Source organism: Trichosurus vulpecula, chromosome X, assembly GCF_011100635.1.
Source record: "Trichosurus vulpecula isolate mTriVul1 chromosome X, mTriVul1.pri, whole genome shotgun sequence".
NCBI lineage: Eukaryota > Metazoa > Chordata > Mammalia > Diprotodontia > Phalangeridae > Trichosurus > Trichosurus vulpecula.
This window is the reverse complement of record NC_050582.1, coordinates 54,124,108-54,142,578: the sequence shown is the minus strand read 5'-3', so window position 1 is coordinate 54,142,578 and position 18,471 is coordinate 54,124,108. Positions and strand designations below refer to the sequence as shown.

The following is an 18,471-nucleotide window of genomic DNA, read 5'->3' as shown; positions in this document are numbered from 1 at the left end:
ATGGCACATAGTAGGCACTTATCAAATGCTTGTTGACTGGCTGTGAAGGACAAGAGAAGCCCCAAATTAGCACTCTTTTGCTCCTCTTTGTCCTCAGTTAGGGGTAGGGCCACCAAGGCTGAAGGGAGGGAGAGACAGAGACCTTTGCTATAGACTCCCTTGAGTCACCTGGGGCCTGTCCAACAACTATTTTCAGGTTGGTGTTAGTCTCCTGAACCAGCTACTCCCTATTGTCCACCAATCAGAGGACAGAGAATAATTGGGTCTCTGGGCCTCCATCCAATGAAATCGAGGTTTGGTGTCTCGCTCTGCTTACGGTACAGTTGTAACAGGATCCTCAAGCAGGGAGGGAAGGAGGGAAGAGTAGCCACCCCCTCCCCCATACAAATGGACAGGTGCTAACGAGTCATGCCAGTGGCCTCTTTTGGCAGCTGTGACACTGGGGCTCTGCCCGAGCCTTGCACCCCATTCTCCCAGCTTCCTGGCTTCCCTTGAGCATTTGTCCTCAATCACCTTCATCTTAATGATAAAAGGTAATGTTAGATCATGGTTAGATCATAAGCACTTTTCAATACTTGATCCTCCATGGTCCTTACAGCAACCCTGTAAGGGAAACACTATGGGCATTATGATCATCTCATTTTATAAATGAGGAAACTGGGAGCCAGAGTGAACTTGCCAAGGTTCCCGTGTCCTAAATGGGATTCAAACCCAGATATTTCTTTACTGTCTGTTCAATGTTTTCAGCTTTGCCTCGCTCCTCAGTGTTTTCCCAGATTAGGATCGATCAAGACAGTTTGATTAAAGTGGCTACATTTATTAATGAGATGATATTTGGAAAGCTCTTTATGAACCTTAAAGAGCTATATAAACATAAGCTATTATTGTTAAGTATCAGACCCTGTATTAAGTTTCTGAGTGGGAAACTGGACATCTCATTGCACCAGCATTTACCTCAATTTACTGGTCTATGAACTGCCTCTCAACATTTAACAACCTGTACAGTCTGCTGCTACTTTGACCCAGATTGAGAGATGGCAGTCCTCCCTCCCGGGGTCACAGGGACACTCCACTCCCCAGCTGGCACTGCTCTCCTACATCACTGCATAATCCCAGGATAGAATATTTTATTAGGCTTGTAGAATTACAGCATGGTAGCTCCGGAGCTGGAAGAACCCCGAAAAGCTCTTCTACGCTACAGATGAGGAAACTCGGGGCCTGGGAGGTGAATGACTTGCCCAAGGTAGCTAGTAAGAGGCCATGAAAGAGCTGGCTCTGGAGTACGAGGACCTGGAATCAAATCTGGCCTCTAATGCTTAATAGTTGTGTAACTTTAGGCAAATCACTGGACTTCCCCAGGCCTCAGATGGCTCATCTGTAAAATGAGAGGGTTGGATGAGATAGCCTGTGACAGCTCTGAGTCCTAGAGCTACAATCCTTCCCATCACTCTGGGACTTGGTTAAAAGGTATGCCACTGCAAAGCAATGCTGAGTAGGGCAGCTTCAAGTGGGGCATACGTTTATATTCAGAAAGAGGGCGTGGACAAGTGTCTGTTTGCCAGGCCAGGCTGACTAGCAGTAAGCAGTAAGTTCTATCTATACTGCATTGATAACCTGAACCAATCCAGGCAGGAAGAGGCTTCCTTTCTGGACACTTCAAAGTGGGACATCCTATCTTTGAGACTAGTGGCTTCTTTCTCTGCAACCAAGTTCAACTTGTCATAGGGTCCTAAACCTAGACCTGGGAGGGACCTAGAGGCCATCTAGTCCATCCTCATATTTTAAAGAGGCCCAAGACATTCAAGTGACTTGTCCAAGGTGACACAAAGGATCCTCGATCTGGAGCTGGAAGGGACCTTAGCATCCCGGGAGGCTGATCTCTTCATTTTCTTTTCACAAATAAGAAAACAGGTCTCAAAGGCAAGATGACTTGTCTGAGGTCACACATAGGATCATAGACCTCAACCTTACCCTTTACAGATGAGGAGACAAAGGCCTAGGCAGGTAAAATGACTTGGGATTATAGTCTAACCTCATTTTATTTTATTTTTGCAGGGGGGAAAGCAGGGCAATTGGGGTTAAGTGACTTGCCCAAGGTCACACAACTAGTAAGTATGTCAAGTGTCTGAGGCCGGATTTGAACTCAGGTTCTCCTGACTCCAGGGCTGGTGCTCTACTCATGAGCCACCTAGCTGCCCCCTAACCTCATTTTAGATGTGGAAACTGAGTCCCAAGAAGCTTAAGTGATTTAGGACCACAGGATGAAAGGTTCAGAGCCAGAAGGAAGTTTATGGATGAGGAAACTGAGGCTCAGGTTGATGAATCAACTTAACCAAGGTTACACAGGTAGTGTCAGAGGCAAGATTTGAACTCAGGTCCCCTAACTCTTTCAATCTCTTTGTTTTCTCATCACAGATGAAAAAACAGAGGTCTCGAAGGTAAGATGACTTGTCCAAGGTCATATATAGGATTATAGATTTTTTTCCCCAACAGACCCCACCCTTACCCTTTACAGATGAGGAAACGAAGGCCTAGCCAGGTAAAATGACAATTTAATTTCATCAGATGAGTAGAGAGGTTGTTCCCAGTCCAGGGTTTTAAATGGAGGCAGCTAAAAATACATGATGCACTTGACTGTGCTTTAATACTCAGCACATATATCCTAGTATAAAGTATTACCTTAGTCTGAGTAGTAAATGCCTGCTTTCTAAATGGGTGAGGTTGTAAAATTATTGATGGAATCAAGTCACACACCTTTCCTTATCCATGAAAGAAACCTCAGAGATTCAGGGTTGCCCCCAGCACTCTGTCTGTCCTCCATGCATCAGGGCTCCTTTGAGGTCAGATCATTAAAGAGTCAACCCCTCCCCAACTGGAAAACGAGGGGGTTGGGACTGGATAACCACTAACATCCCAATATCCACTGTAGCTCAAAATGTCTGATCCTACTACCCACCTCCACACCCCCTACCACGAGAAACCCAAGTGATCCCGAAGTATCACATTTTTTTCCTGGCTGAATTTTCTTTATATTGAAAACCAATTTTCTGGATTTGCCTCTGCCTGCTAAAGATTTCCATCAGCACTGGCTATTTGCTGTTCTTCTAACAGGTCTGAGGAGTAGGCACTAGAGAACAGGGACTTTCTTGTTGATGGAGTGACCTGGTCCGAATGTTAGCATGCTTCAAGAACTCTAAGCCAAGGAGTGTCGTGGAAAGAACACTGGCTGGGTGTGGTAGCACACGTCTGCAATTCCTGCTTCCAGGGAGGCAGAGGCTGGTGGATCACTTGATCTCCGGGATTTTGAACTGCAATAGGGTGAATGCGGACCAGGTGTCCATTCTAAATCTGACACCAATATGATGAACCCTTGGGAATGAGGGGCCATTAGGCTGCTGAAGAAGGAGAAAAGCAAAACAGGTCAGCAAAACTCCCATCTCAACCAGCAGTGGGATGGGCCAGTGAATGGCCCTTGTAATTCTAGCCTGGAGGAGATAGGGAGGCACTGTCTCAAAAAATAAAAAAGAACACTGGCCTGGAATTTTGGGGAGACGGTTGAGTTTTGACTCTGCTGTGTGACCTTGGGCAAGTCTTCTTCCCTCTCTGGACCCAAGCTTTCTCATCTGTCAAAAAAAAGGCTTTGGGGCTCAGTGATTTTTCGGGTCCTTTCTAGCTTTGCCAATCTAAGAATCTAATTGCAGAACCTTGTTTCAAAGACACTAAATAGTTTGTGGGCAAGGAATTAAGGCAGAAGGGGCCGTGTGTCAGGAGTTTTCATTCGTATTGATTTGGTCCAGGGCAATTTGCTCAGTGGAAAATAAGGCAGTCATTCTCGAATGTCAGAGGAGCAGAGCTCAGCTGAATGTTTTATTGAAGTCTGCAGTACAGGCTTTTCTTGGGTCATTTCTGGGAAATGCATGAAAATTAGAGACCACATCCTGGATGCCTGTGCTCTGGGCTTCCTTGGAAAAGAGTGTGGTCCTTTTTGTATCCCCAGTACCTAGCACAGTGCCGGGCACGTAGTAAACGATTAAGAAATGCTTAAGGTCTTCAGAGCCAAGATTTCAAGCCAGAAGGGACCTTCGAATCTAGCCCAATCTCCTTATTTTACAGGGGAGGAAACTGAGACCCAGGGAGGGGAAAGGACTTAGCCAAGGTCACACCTAGGCTCCTAGATCTAGAGCTGGAAGGAACTTCGGAGGCCTTCAAGTCCAACTCCCTCATTTTACAGAGAAGGAAATTGAGGTATAATATGGTCAAATAACTTACCTAAGTAATCATAAATGTAGAGCTGGAAGGGCCCTCAGAGGCTATCAATCTAATTCCATAATTTTACAGAGGAAGAAATTGAGGCCCAGCCAGGTGAAGTGGCTCACCCAAAGTCACACAGGCAATAAGTGTAAGAGCCTGGATTTGAACTCAACTCCTGTGATGGCAAGTTGAGTGCTCTTTCCATTACATCATATTTATTCATTGATTACATTGTCCTTGGAGAATAGATATACGGGCCTGATAGACTTTAGAATGCACTACTGCAAATACATACTAAAATGTGTTTTTGATGCAACCAATCCATGCATATGCATGTTGGAGGATGGGGGAAATGGAATCCATTCCAATTTGCTTCTCACAAAGGACATCCTTCCTTGGCCTCCCGATCAACTGAGGCCTTTGGAATGGAATTCAACACTTTGGTGGCCACTTACCATCTGCGTCTTCGTTGCTTCCAAAGTTCTGTCGGTAGAAAAGCAGCAACTCGATGTTGTAGCATTTATAGATGATGGTAAGCAGCACAAGAAGGAGGAGGATTGCTCCCAGGCCTCCCGCCAGCTCAATCTTGTAGATTAAATCTGGGACACATAGAACAGAGAGGAAAGGGGAATGAATTCCAGGGCATTCAGGGCGGCCCCAGAGTCCTGCCTGGTCTTGCCTTGTAAAGAACATTGGTCGTTGGGCCCATTCAATGGTGACCAAATCCACTGCCTGTGTCACGTCTGCCTTGAGCCTTCTACTTATCTGTATTAGTCCTTAGTAGTACACATGAAAACTAGCTGGGCTTGGGGGATATTTAGGGCCATCAATATGATGGGCCATGCCTATTTTTTTCTTCTTTTACTTGAATTATACATTCTTATCAATCAGTGTTGAGAAGACACCAGGATTTCATTTTTCATCACATTGAAACCTCTACCACTTTAGTTAGCTAACTGACTGCAGTTAGCTACCTAGGACATTAAACTTGGACTTAGAAAGCTCTGAGTTCAAAACCCACCTTAGACGCATACGAGCTAGGTGTGACCTTGGGCAAATCCTTTCCCGTCCTTGGGTCTCAGTTTCCTGTTTTGTAATGATGTGGTTAGGGCGGCTAAGTGGTGCTGCAGTGCGATAGAGTGCCAGGCCAGGAGTCAGGAAGACTCATCTTCTCAAGTTCCAATCTGGCCTCAGACACTTACTAGCTGTGTGACCCTGGACAAGCCACTTAACTCTGCTTGCCTCAGCTTCCTCATCTGTAAAATGAGCTGGAGAAGGAAATGACAAACCACTCCAGTTTTCTGCCAAGAAAGCCCCAAACAGGGTCAGGAAGAGTCAGATGTGACCGGAAGACGACTTCACAACAACAAAAGAATAGTGTCCATTTCTCTTGAAGTGCAGTGAGAAGGGATTCGGGTTATCTCTAGTAGACTGTTTCAATTTGCCTAGCACCCCTGATTCTTAGCTCTGCCAAGCCCTCTCTACAGCTGTAGAAATTTCTGATCTGATAATGCTCAAGACACTGCCTAGTGATATGCATTCAGCCTCATACGTTGTACCCTCAGAGTGTTTATTTAATTCTCTGAATCTCACCTACTTCATTTCTCCCTTCCCTAAATGTATAGCAGGCTATAGGTATTTTTTTTTTTACCAATTTCCACAAGCTGGGAAATAGTTTGACTTCAACTAACAAAATCAATCAGTGAACACATCTTATGCACCTACTGTGTGCCAGGTTCTCTGCTGGGCCCTGGGCATACAGAGACAAAAGTGAGACAGTCTGGACCTCCCAGGTGCACTCAAAGGTAAAACTGGGCCAAGTTGATGATTTCTTTTAGCTTTAACAGTCACTTGGTAGATATGTAAATGTGATACTAAAAATAAATACCTTTTTTACGCAACAGAATGCTGGCGTGTTTTCGTCCATTTCTGTTTTCCACATGGCAGGTGTAATTAGCTAGATCTGCCTCAACCACAGCATCGAAGGTCAGGGTTAATTCCACTTCCTTTTCTCCAAGATGTTCTTTGAGAAGTCTAAAACAAAGATGGAATTCTTGGCTGCATCCATTGGTTAGGGTTACAAGCTTAGCCTCTAAAGGATACAAATTGTTACTGGCACAGATAGCACATATGCATTCTTGGGGACCACCTACACACCCTGTTTGGAATGGGTGTTGGGCCTTCAGCAGGAAAATATGGCAAGGTGATTTTGACCTGAAAATCAGATTGGAAAGAAAGGATGTGAGGGATTCACATAGCACCAAGGTTGGTGCCAAATGAAGTGGGAAGAAGGAGCAAAGGCTGGACTCAGCATTTTGAGCCAAGATGCTTTGGTAAAGTGAAAAATGTGTTGGATTTAGAGTCAGAACACCTGGGTTTGAATCTTAGCTGTGACTTTACCTCCTTGGGCCTCAGTTTCCCTTTCTGTAAAATGAGGGGGTTGGACTAGATGGCCACAGCATTTCCTCCCAGCTTGAAATCTGGTATCCTATGTGTGATTCTGGGGAATTCCCCTGCCCCACCCCTATTTCTAGCCTGGCAGCATGAAAGGGTTGGCCTCTGAGGTCCCTCTCAGCTTGAGACCTGGGATCCTATGTGGGACCTTGGGCAAGTCACCTCACTCCTCCCTGGGCCTTGGTTTCCTCCTCTGTACAATGACTAGGTGGCCTCTGAGGTCTGTCCCAGCTTGAAATCTCTGGTCCTATGATACTGCCATGGTACTTAGGAAGTATTTGGAAAAGACTGCCAGAGAAGGTTAGACAGGGCCAGCCATATAGGGTGGAGGTACAAGACCCTTTCCTCTAAGAATCATCCCAAATGAATTTCCTTTAGTGCCTCAATTTTCTTCTATTTGACTCATTTCCTCGAGTTAATGTGTCTGGGCTCCAGGAATCTTTTGTTATAAAGCAAATGCCACCAGGAGACACATGAATCTGTTGTCAATTTAGCCACTTAACATGAATGAGCTTAGTAGCTCTTGAAAGGCAGAGAGAGCAGGGGGCTAGCAAATGGGCCTATATTTCAATCCTGCCTCTGAGGTTTCCTACCCTTTGGGACCATAGGCAAATCACTTTCCTTCCCAGGGCCTCAGTTTCCCCCTTTCTAAAATAAGGGGGTTGGACTAGGTGGCCCCCTGAGGTCCCTTTCAGCTCCTGATTTAGAATTCTTTGTGTAACCTTAAGCAAGTCAATTGACCTCCCTTGGTCTCAGTTTATCCCTCTTCCTTCCTATGGAAGGGAGGAGGAAAGCAGGGACATGGCAATACTGCCTGGAGAGAGCAGGGTGCCATGGGGGGTGGGGCTGGGAAGTCAGAAGACAACATGAGGTCACTGGACACCAAGGGGAAGACCTCCAGTGGGGTAAAGAGGCAGGCAGGGTACAAGAATGGGAACCTTTCCTGTTTCACACTTTTGTTTAAATAAACTTTGGAAAGTTTATTTAATGAACTCAAATCTTCCAGTGCTCAAGCTTTTATATTTTAGCTGAGCCAGTGAGGTATCAAAGATAGTTTCCGTATTTACGTTATACACCTAGAGATGGCTTCTGAGGATGCTTCCATCATGCGCTGTCAGCATGAGGTCAGCCTAGTCAGAGGCAGCATGATATAGTAAAGGTCTAGGTTTAAATCCTGCCTTTAGCACTTACTGACTTTGTGATCCAGGCCAAGGTGGGTGTGGGCAGGGGGAGTGTGGGAGCTCCCTCACCTTGAACACAGGGATCATAACACTTGGCAACTAAGACTGTAAGTTGCAGATCAAATGTTGATTGATTTCAGTGGAGGGGCTTTCCTTACCTGGGAGTTCCCTACATCACTGAAATAATAGGATTTATCCAATCCTCCCTGCCCAAAATAACCCCCCAAAACCAAAACCAACAACAACCTGTAGCACACAAATCTCATAAGGTTGCTTTGGTGAAAGTGCCATAGAAATAGGAGTTTTATTATTATTGGTGAAAAGAACTCCAGGCTAAGAGACCTGAATTCTAATCTTGGTCAACCCATTTACAAGGTATGTGACCTTGGCAAATCATTTGCCACATCTGTGCCTCTATAAAATTAGGAAAATAATAGCTCCTGTAGTGACCTGAAGGCTGCTGTTATCAGGAGAGAACTAGAGTTATTTCTTGATTATCTGTAGACAGATAATCCACCATTTGCTTTTCATATGCCAATCTCATCTTCCACGGCATGCTACTTAGACCCTCTCCATTCTCTTTTCCCCAAGGGGCACAGCCCTTGGCAATCCCAACACTTTGTTGCACTTCTAGCCTTAAGGAAGCCTACAGAGGGGCAGATCCACTAAAGTTAGTTCTTTGTATTGGACTGTCCCCAGTTCCAGAAAGGCAAGTTGGAGAAAAAGGATGGCTCCCTAACTCTGTCTTGACTCAGTTCTTGACTTTGTTGGTTATGAATTGCCAGGTTGTGGGAGATGCCTATCTGAACCAAGCACCCGTACTATAGTTTAGGGACACTGCTACCTTCTACAGCAGGGTTCTTATCCTGGGGTTTGCACCCTTAAAACAATATTTTGATAACTATTTCAACTTAAGTTCTTTGAGTAATTGCATGTGTTTTATTATTATGCATTTAAAAACATGATTCTGAGAAGAGGGTCCGTAGACTTCACTAGATTGTCAAAGCAGTCCAGGACACAGAAAATGTTAATGGGGGACTTTAAAGGCAAGTGCAAAAGATTTGAGGATCATTCATCTCTCTTCCCTTCTAATATCATGGAAAATCGCAAGTTGCTGGTCTTTCTTTTGTCACCTCCTGCCTTCATGGAGTTCTCTGCTCATTCCCTCTGCTTTCTGATCAGCTCTGGAGACATTTTCCCCACCCCCCACTTCTGTCTGAAGAACAACTCAAACTTTCTCCTGACCAGAGCTCTCATCCATAGCCTGTCGGCTGTTTCCTCCCCCTTCTCCCATGGCTTCTTTGTGGCATCCTGCCTGGGCGGCTCTGTCCACCTCCTGGGTATCCCTCTCAGGAATAGCAGTGTTTATTCACAGAAGCTCCTCAGACCCCACAAACCCAGTTTGACTGGACGCTTCCCTCCCAGGGTGGCCTCTGCCTTCGCCAGGCATGGAGACACAAGGCTTCGGCCTGTCCCCCATACACAGGCCTTCATTCTTCGTGTCTAAAGCTGTTTCCAAAATAGATCTTCAGAGGCTGCAGAGAGAATCTGGGGAGAGGATTTGAAAAATTGCCCTCGGCCCATCTATTAATATAGATGATGTGTATTAATAATCAGCTATGGAAAATTTGGAGGGAGGGAACTACTTACTCCTCTGGGAGTAAATAGTAAGGTGGCCTTTCTGGTTGTAAATCACTCTTCAGAAGAGTCAGGCAACTGCCTAGCAAGTAAATATCAGCCAATCAAAATATTTATATTTATATATATGTATATATATGCATATATATTTAGAGAGAGACAGACAGACACCCCCTATTGTGTGGCCAGGCGCTATGGGGGATATATATAAAAGCAGAAGAAGGACGTGGCCAGTCACTGCCCCTGAGGGGTTTATAGCCTGGCTGGGGAACCTATATGGAAAATTTTGAGAGTAATATAGATAGTGTAGAACCAAATGTTAGACTGGGTCATACTGGAATGGGTACAACATGAGTTCAATGAAGGAAAGTGGGGGGCACTGTAGAAGGCAGAAACCAGATTTTGGACAAATATGGGTTGATGTAGCTAGGTAAAGTGAGGTGGTATGTGTGTTGGGGGGAGGGATTTTAGTATGAGCAAAGTCTCAGAGATGGCAATTGGGGACCCAGCTTGATGAACACAGAAGACTAGTACTGGGGAGTAGTAGGACAACATTTATAATGTCAGTTGCTGGTGATTTCACTCCAAGGACTAATGTCTGCAATCAATAAGTCGGGCATACCACTGAACATTGTCTAATTAAGATAAATTAAAATCATTAAATTAAAGTAATATTCAGTAAGGGATAATTATATTCATGGATGATGAAATCTATGTGCGTGTGTGTGTGTGTGTATACACACACACACACACACACTCATATATATATATACACACACACACATACACACATATATATAGACACACACGTGCGTACACGCACACACACATATATATCTATGTAATCTCTAGTTCTCTTCTGTCTTTAATAGAGGAACTCCTGAATGAGGAAAGTCCCTTTACCAACAAAGGGTGGCACTTTTTCTGTAATCTATACTCTTGCAGCTGCCTGGAGTCCTGAGAGATTAAGTAGTTTAGCCAAGGTCACCCAACCAGTATATCTCAGAGGCTGGACTAGAACCCAGGTCTTCCTGATGTAGAAATGGCCTTTTTATTCACTATCACTTCACTATAGGCCTTAACACAAGGTCATTCTATTCTATTCAATTTTACTCGATTTCGTGAAAATCTACTCTATCCTTAGTCCAGTGTTCATCAAACCAATTCTCTGTCCCAGCCTGTTTTCCCACCCCTCTGAATGAGCACTTTATCTATTTAATGGTAGCCATGGAAGTAGACAGTGGAGAAGAAAATGTTTCATGAAGCTGACAACTCCCATATGCTTTCAGAGCCCACTGTAGGCACCTGGTTAACTGCCTCCTTGTGAGTTTGCAAAGGTGCTCTGGGATTGCTAGGAGGCCTCGTTTACAGAGCTGAGCAATTCCAATGAGGGGACCTGGCAGCCCCAGCTTCTCTAATGCCTGAGCAATGTCCAGTAAGCAACATTCGCCATTGTCGGCATCATCAAAAAGCCTTTGTTCCTGACCCTGTCTCTGTGTGCCAAGCACCGCACCAGCAGTTACCCAGATGGGCTCCTAGAGATTTAGAACTCGAGGCAGACAATGCTGAGGAGGAATATGTGAGGAAGGAGCATTCTGTGCATGAGGGAATGCAAATGCTGGAGGCGATGGGAACTTCCGAGGAATGGAATATCCTGTTTCACTAAATAGAAAACCTTTTCTGTTTCCTCCAATTGTTGAAACTTATTCTAGTGTTTAAGCCCCTTGGTTAATAGTCTAGTGAACATAAGTGAATTTGTGGAGCTTGAGTGTGGTGAAAAGAGCCTAGGATTGAAATCAGGAGACCCAAGGTTGAGGCCTCCCTCTTCCACTGGTTTGCTGGAAGGCCTTGGGCCAATCATTTCCCTTCACTAGGGCTCAGTTTTCTTCTCTGTGCAATGTAGGGGTTGGGCCAGAGAGCTCTAACATTGTTTCAATCAGTGATCAATGCCTGGGGCTGTGGGTATAGAAAGAATGAGAGATTGGACTGAAGGTGGATGGAACCCAAGATATCCCTTGGAAGTTTGTTTTTATTGCTGATTTTATTGGGTTTCCCTCATTCTCCTAACAGTGGCAGGAAGCAAAAGAAAGCAGCAGAGCATAGTGGGAAGGACAATGAGCTGGGAAATGGAAGCTCTGGGGATGAATCCCAGCTCTCTTACTAAAGCAGCTGGGAGATAAGGTCATTCTCCCTTTCTGGTTACTACATAGAGCATTGGGCTTGTCATCAGGAAGGCCTGGGTTCAAGGACTGCCTCAGACTCTGCCTAGCTGTGTGACTTTGGCTAAGTCACTTCCCCTCCTTGGGTCACAGTTTCCCCCTCTGTAAAATGAGGAGTCTGAGGCCTAGAGCTGACTCGAATGAATCCATCAGCCTGGCCAGCTGTGAGAAGAAGAGTGGGAGTGCAGGTGACAGGACTGTGATGGTGACAACCACTTAGGTATGTTCGATATATCCTTGCCCTGTAGTACCTTACCATTTAAAAATGGGTAATGATGGAAATGACCCTAGACAGGAGTAGGAAGGGAAGGGAACAAGCATTTCTTAAGTGCCTGGCACTATGCTAAGGGCTTTGTAAATAATGGTCTCATTTGGAAGATAGGTACTATTGTGGTTCCCATTTTACAGCTGAGGAAATTGAGGCAGACAGGTTAAGTGACTTGCCCAGAGCCAAATAGTAAGTGTCTGAGGCTAGATTTGAATTCAGGTCCTCCTGACTCCAGGCTCAGTATTCTATCTACTACACCACCTACTGGCCTCTGGCCTAGAGAGAATAGTCAGTGAATACATTTAGCGAAGGCCTTTGAAATCCAAGTACTTTGTGGTTTACCCTTAGAGCTTTGGCACAACCTGCCAATCCTGGCTCTTGATAGTGATTGGCTCCAAGGCCAATCAGTGGGAAGGGGAATATACCCAGCTTCCCAGACTGCCTTGGAGCCAGGTTTTCACAGAGCTGAGTGGGCTATCCAGGATTTAAACCACATCCATTCAACTTCAGGATGTTTTATCCTCTTGACAGGGGCCACTTACTGGGCCTTTGATTCTGGGGTAGTACTCTCTACCTCCTGTACAAGCATAAACATCATCTTGTGATGATTCTGTCTCCCATCCCCATAGGCTGACTGAACGGATATGAAGGATCCTGGGCCTCTCTGATGGGTGGACCATCTCCATGGAGTGATGAAGTGATCATGGAATGATGGGAATGGCTTGGGCTACTGTGGATTTGAGCCACATTTATGTAGTGGGCCAATAAAACATGTAGATACACTGGCCAGAGGTAGATTATTTCACCTCAATGAGGTCTTCACTGTTGCACGGTAATCTTTTTTTTTCTGCCTTGATTGAATCCCTATTATACTGCCCACAATAGATATTCTCCCTTTCCTCCCTTATTCCATGCCTCAAAACCTTTTATATCATCACCCAGTCTTGCCTTGCCTGTCTCAATTTCTGAGAAAGACATGGCCCTCCTCTTTAACCAAGGTCACAACCTCTACTTGGGTCGTTGCTTGGTCCCATTCCCTCCCAACTCCCCTTTTCATCATCTCCACTCACCCTTTAATCTCTAATACTCTGTCTCTCCCTTTTTCCTTCTCTGCTGCCTGCAGACTAGCCCAGGTCTCCCTATTCCTTAAAAAACACTGATATGGCCTTTCCCTGCCCTTTGGCTATTGTGCCTGACCATGTGGCTCTCCTGCTTAAAAGTCTTCAGTGCCTCATCTAGGACAAAATGTAAACTCTTCAGCCTGGCTTTGAGATCATTGGTGTCTCCTTTTTGCCTAGAGGATAAAATACCAACTTCCCAGCTTGGCATTTAAAGCCTTTTGTAATTTGGCTCCTGCTTACCTTGTCAGCCTCATTCCCCATTACTCCCTTTCACACATTTGGATCCACCCAAACTGGCCTACTCACTGTTCCTGAACTTGGCATTCCACCTCCCTTTCTTGTGCCTTGGCACAGGCACACGTGCCTCAAATGTGTTTCCTTCTCAGTCTCTGAATTTTGAAATTTGAATTTTCAGTCAAAGCTAAGCTCAGGTATTACCTCCTACTGGAAACTCGGATTCCCTCAGTTGGTAGTGGTCTCTCCAGCCTCCACTTAACCTATATTTACTTTTTCTTGCTGTACTAGTTGCATTCCTCAGTAGATTGTAAGCTCGTGAGGGCAGGGTCTGTTTCATTTGTGTCTTTGGATTCCCAGAACCTACTACAGAACCTAGCACTTAATAATTGTTGGTGGATTGATTAATGCTGCCCCCTTCTCCCACCAAAAGTGTTAGCTCCTTGAGGGTTTTTTTCTTGGCATCCCAAGCACCCAGAACCCTGAAAATGACAGGCGTTCAGTAAATACTTGCCGGTTGATTGGATGACCACTGTTGTTTGGTTGTTTCAGTTGTGTCCAATTCTTGTTGTGTCCCCATTTGGAGTTTTCTTGGCAAAGATACTAGAGTGGTTTGCCATTTCCTTCTCCATGAGGAAACTGAGGCAGACAGTGATTAAAGTGACTTGCCCAGGGTCACATGGCTAGAAAGTATCTGAGGCCAGATTTGAACTAAGGAAGATGAGTGTTCCTGACTCCAGGCCCAGCACTCTATTATGTCACTTAGCTGCCCAGATGATCATTGGTAGTGCTTAGTTTCCAAGAGACTTCATAATAATAATAATAATAATCATAATAGCCGGCATTTACATAGTACTCACTATGTTCCAGGTTCTGTGTTAAGCACATTACAAATATTTATCGCACTAGATCCTCACAATAACCTAGGGAGGTAGGTACTATTATTATCACTGCCATTTTAAAGATGAGGAATCCTTTTGAAGCAGGAGACACTGCCTAGAACAGGCAGGGAAAGACAGATTGGGCCGTGGAGGGGAGTGCGGTGGAAGATCTTGGACGCTCAGGGAAGAGAGAGGATACCTGAAAGAATGGGTGGGAACATGCCAAAAACAAATTTTGCGATTTCTTTTCCACCCTGACTTTTGTGGTTTCTTCAGTCTGCAAGAAGCAGTGTGGTACATCTAAAAAGAGCCCTGGTTCTAGATTTGGAGGATCTGAGTTCAAATCCTTCCTTAGCCTTTTACTCCCTGTGTGACCTTGGATAAGTCACAACCTCTCTAGGCTGCATCTGTGAAGTGAGGGGGTTAGACTAGATGACCTCTGACTCCATGAACCCTTTCAGACATTTTTTTTGGAGAGGGGAGGGGGTGTTTCCATGTAGCAGGTGACTCAGAATCTTCCTTTTAATTTGACTTTTCTTCTCACGGAAGAAACTTGGCATACCTGGATCATAGGACCTCTCTGGTCAGAGCATTTTACTCAGAGAAAGAATGTTACAGGAAAGGGATGAAACAAATGTCCCCATACCAATGGAAAATTGTCCTATTCACAGTTTCTCATGAGCCTAATACGAATCAAATTATTGGCATTTGAAAAGGCCTTCCATAAAAACTTAAAGATACGTTGAATAGGGCTTTCAGGTTAAGTGTGATAAAGGGTTTGCTATGTTACAGCCTGGCATCAGGAAGCCAGCTGCCCTATTGATAGAGTGATTTGTGAGGGAGATTTTGAATAAAAAATGTCTCTGCCTGGCCAAAGTAGGTGCACTGAAATTCACCAGCCTCCTTTGATAATCAGGTGCAATTCACAGGCCTGCAGGCAGGCTTAAAGAATAGTATTGCTTCATATTCTTTCATAGGACTAGCTTACTTTCTAGGACAATTTTATTAGCACTACAGAGCACTCAAACAGCCTTGGTTCCTGCCCCCCTTCTGCCCCAAGTTCTCCAGCCACTGGTAAGATGAGTGAAAAGGAAGCTGTGGCCAAGGAGTAGCATAGGGCTCCTCATCCTGGAGTGGCCCAGATTTGGGACTGATCCTCCATCAGAGGTACTCCCTGGCTTTGAGATGTGCCCTCCTTGGCTCCGCCAAACTGCTCCTGTTAAGCTCTGGCACATATACAGTAGGAGTGAGTGCCCTCTCTGTCTGCCAGTATGCCCACTGAGTCCTCGCCAAATAGCAGTTTAACTTCCTGGCCTCAACAGACGGATGCTAATGGGCTCAGTGAAGCCAGCGTGCTCACTAGATGGGCCTATTCACAGCCTCTAACGTAAGAGGCTAGACTAACAATCCTCAAAGTCATAAAACGGGAACTAGGAGAAATGATGGTCTTGGACACCAAATTTCCTTGCTATCCTTTCATGGCACAGGGAAAGAGTAGTAAACTTGGGACCTGAATTTGAATCATGATTCTGCCTCTTGTTACTTGTGTGATCTGGGACAAGCGATTTCATCTCTCCTGGACTGTTTCCTCATCTGTAAAATGAGTGAGTTGGACTAGATGGCCCCTGAGGTCCCTTCCACCTCTAGATCTAGGATCCTATGTGTGACCTTGGGCAAGTCACTTCACCCCTCCTTGGGCTTCAGTCTCCTCTGAGAGAGATGGACTAGATGGTGCCTTTCAACTCTAGATCTAGGATCCTATGAACGACTTTGGGCAAGTCACTTCCCTTCCCTGAGCCATAGTTTTCTCTTCTGTAAAATGAGGGAGTTGGATTAGACACGGTCCCTGAGGCCTGTCCAGTTCTAGATCCATGATCCTTTGTGTGACATCGGACAAGTCACTTAATCTCCCTAGGCCTCAGTTTCGCACTCTGTAAAACAAGAGTATTAGCCTGCATGGCTTCTAAAGTCTCTTCAGGTTTTACATCATTCCAGTGACAGCAGCCAGGGTAAACAATGGGCAGGTTGATTCTGATGCAATTACAAAGGCCGGTAGCCCAGTCCCATAATCCTTTTCCACTTGGAGTTGTGTAGAAGGGATAGGTCATTTTCGCTGGAAATTGTAAGATGCTACCCCTGAGCTTGTGAGCTTTGGCAGCACAATGTATGTTCAGGACATAACAGAGGGTAGCGTGGCTGATGAGAGGCATATTGACATCATAGGAAAGCTACTGAAGCCTGGTAAAGCTCTCATCCCATTTGCTGGGTGAGCTACAAGGTAACAACTGAATAGGGAGGACTCTCTACAGACTGTTATTCCATCCACTCAAGCCTTCTTTCCCTAGGCAAACTGTCCTCAGTCATTGTTTTTTTTTTTTTGGGGGGGGGTAATATATAATTATTATATGATATAAAACGCATATGATACGATGTTATGTGATATGATATAAATAACATATGGAGCTAAAAAGTTGTGACACCTTGTGTTGCTTGAGAAAATAGAAGCCTCCTAGGTTTAACTTGATGGGCAGTATAGCTTGCTCACTGTGGAGTAAAGGAATCCTTAGTTTTAATCTTGCCTTAGATACTACTAGATGTAGGGCCTAGGGCAAGTCAATTAACCTCACATGTAGAATGAGGGGACAGTAGTCAGTGGTCTCTAAGATCCTTTTGAACTCCAAATCTTTGGTCCCTATGATATCCCACCTTCAACCAGTGAAGGGACGGATTCCATACACTTCTGGTTCTGAGACCCATATTATGGGCAGAGTATTTCTAGAAGCTTGTGGACATTGGGTTGCCATGCCACTCTACCCCCTCAGTTTCCCAATGGCCTGGGTCCTTGTCAATCTGTAATCCTAACAGTGTAGTTTATTTGGCCTTCTTATTTAAAAGAATTAACCAAGATGGAACTATCAACTGGTCCTAGTCAATGCCTCACAGCTTAGAATGTCAAGCAGTCCCATGTGCCTTTTCTGTTGTTTCACTAATGTCCCAAATATCCAAGAACGTTCATCAAATAAGAGACATCAGCTGGCAGGAAGGTCTGTTAATGTGTAATTGGCTTAATAAAGACCATAGATAGAGACTAGATTGAGAAACCTCTTAAAATGACAAAAAATAAGCTGACTCATATTAGGCTCAGGAGAGGCTGTGATTAGGAGGGGGAATTGATTGAGATGAGATTTGGTGATGAAAAATCACTGCATTATTAGCATATTTGGTCATCTGAGTTCAAGAGTTTGAATTAAAAGACATAACAGCAAAATGAATAAACTGTCCCAGGTACTATGCCCAATTAAAATGGGATATGGAGGGTGTTCTTTCTCATGGATGAAGGTGGTGCCAGGGCCAAAACTTGTGGTGCTTTTCCAATAGTGGATCTGGGGTCAACATTCTTTAGTCCATTTCTCCTTATGACAATCCATGTCTCCATCAGTTAGATTGTTGGCCAGGGTCTGTGCTATGAGTGATTGGCCATTGACCAGAGAAATAACTCTATAGCCTTTCTGGTTTATACTGTGAAATTTAGAATGTCCTTTCAAGAATGATCAGGGTAAAAGGAAAGCTACATGAATAAAAGCTGATGAATGTGGTCACTGATAACTTATGGTTTTGATGGGAGCTTCCCTTCTCTTTCCTCTCACCCTTCATTCTCCTTGATATCTCTGCAGTATTTAATACTCCTTAAACTTTCTCTGTCATTGATTGCTTTTTTTTCCTCCTTTTGGCCCAGAACTGTGGGCCTAGGCTTGTGCTCTCTTCTTCGTCCTGCCTGGGTGTGAAATTCAACAACAGTTAAAACCAGACTCCTTCTCTTTCTCCCAGAATAGTTTTCCATCTTGACTTTCCTATAGTATTGTCATTCTACCAGTGACCTAGGCTCAAGACTTTGGATTTACCCCTGACTTATCCCTCTCCTTCACCCCTCATACCCAATTAATTACCATGTCCTTTCAACTCTTGATCACTCCTACTGAGGTGAATTCAATGGATACAGCACAGGGCCTGGAATTGGGAAGACCCAAGCTCAAATCTGGTCTCAGGTACTTACTAGCTGTCTGACCCAGGACCAGTCTCTTCATCTCTCTGCCTTAGTTTCCCTGACTGTAAAAATGGTAGAATAATAGTACTTCCCTTTTTGTGTGAAGATCAAATGAGACAAGATTTGTAACACACTTAGCACAGTACCTGGCACATAGTAGGCATTTAATAAATGCTTGT

The 18,471-nt window shown here is 44.7% G+C and overlaps 1 protein-coding gene across 1 annotated transcript in view; it reads right to left on the bottom strand.

Moving 5' to 3' along the window:
- Positions 1–18,471, bottom strand: part of IL1RAPL2 (interleukin 1 receptor accessory protein like 2) — a 451,202-nt gene that overhangs the window by 25,545 nt on the left and 407,186 nt on the right. Inside the window, exons 7-8 of the mRNA XM_036739832.1 lie at positions 6,140–6,285; positions 4,707–4,850 (exon numbers count right to left, since the gene is read on the bottom strand). Of these exons, the coding sequence (XP_036595727.1) occupies positions 4,707–4,850; positions 6,140–6,285 (290 nt within the window). The remainder of the gene's footprint in view (positions 1–4,706; positions 4,851–6,139; positions 6,286–18,471) is intronic.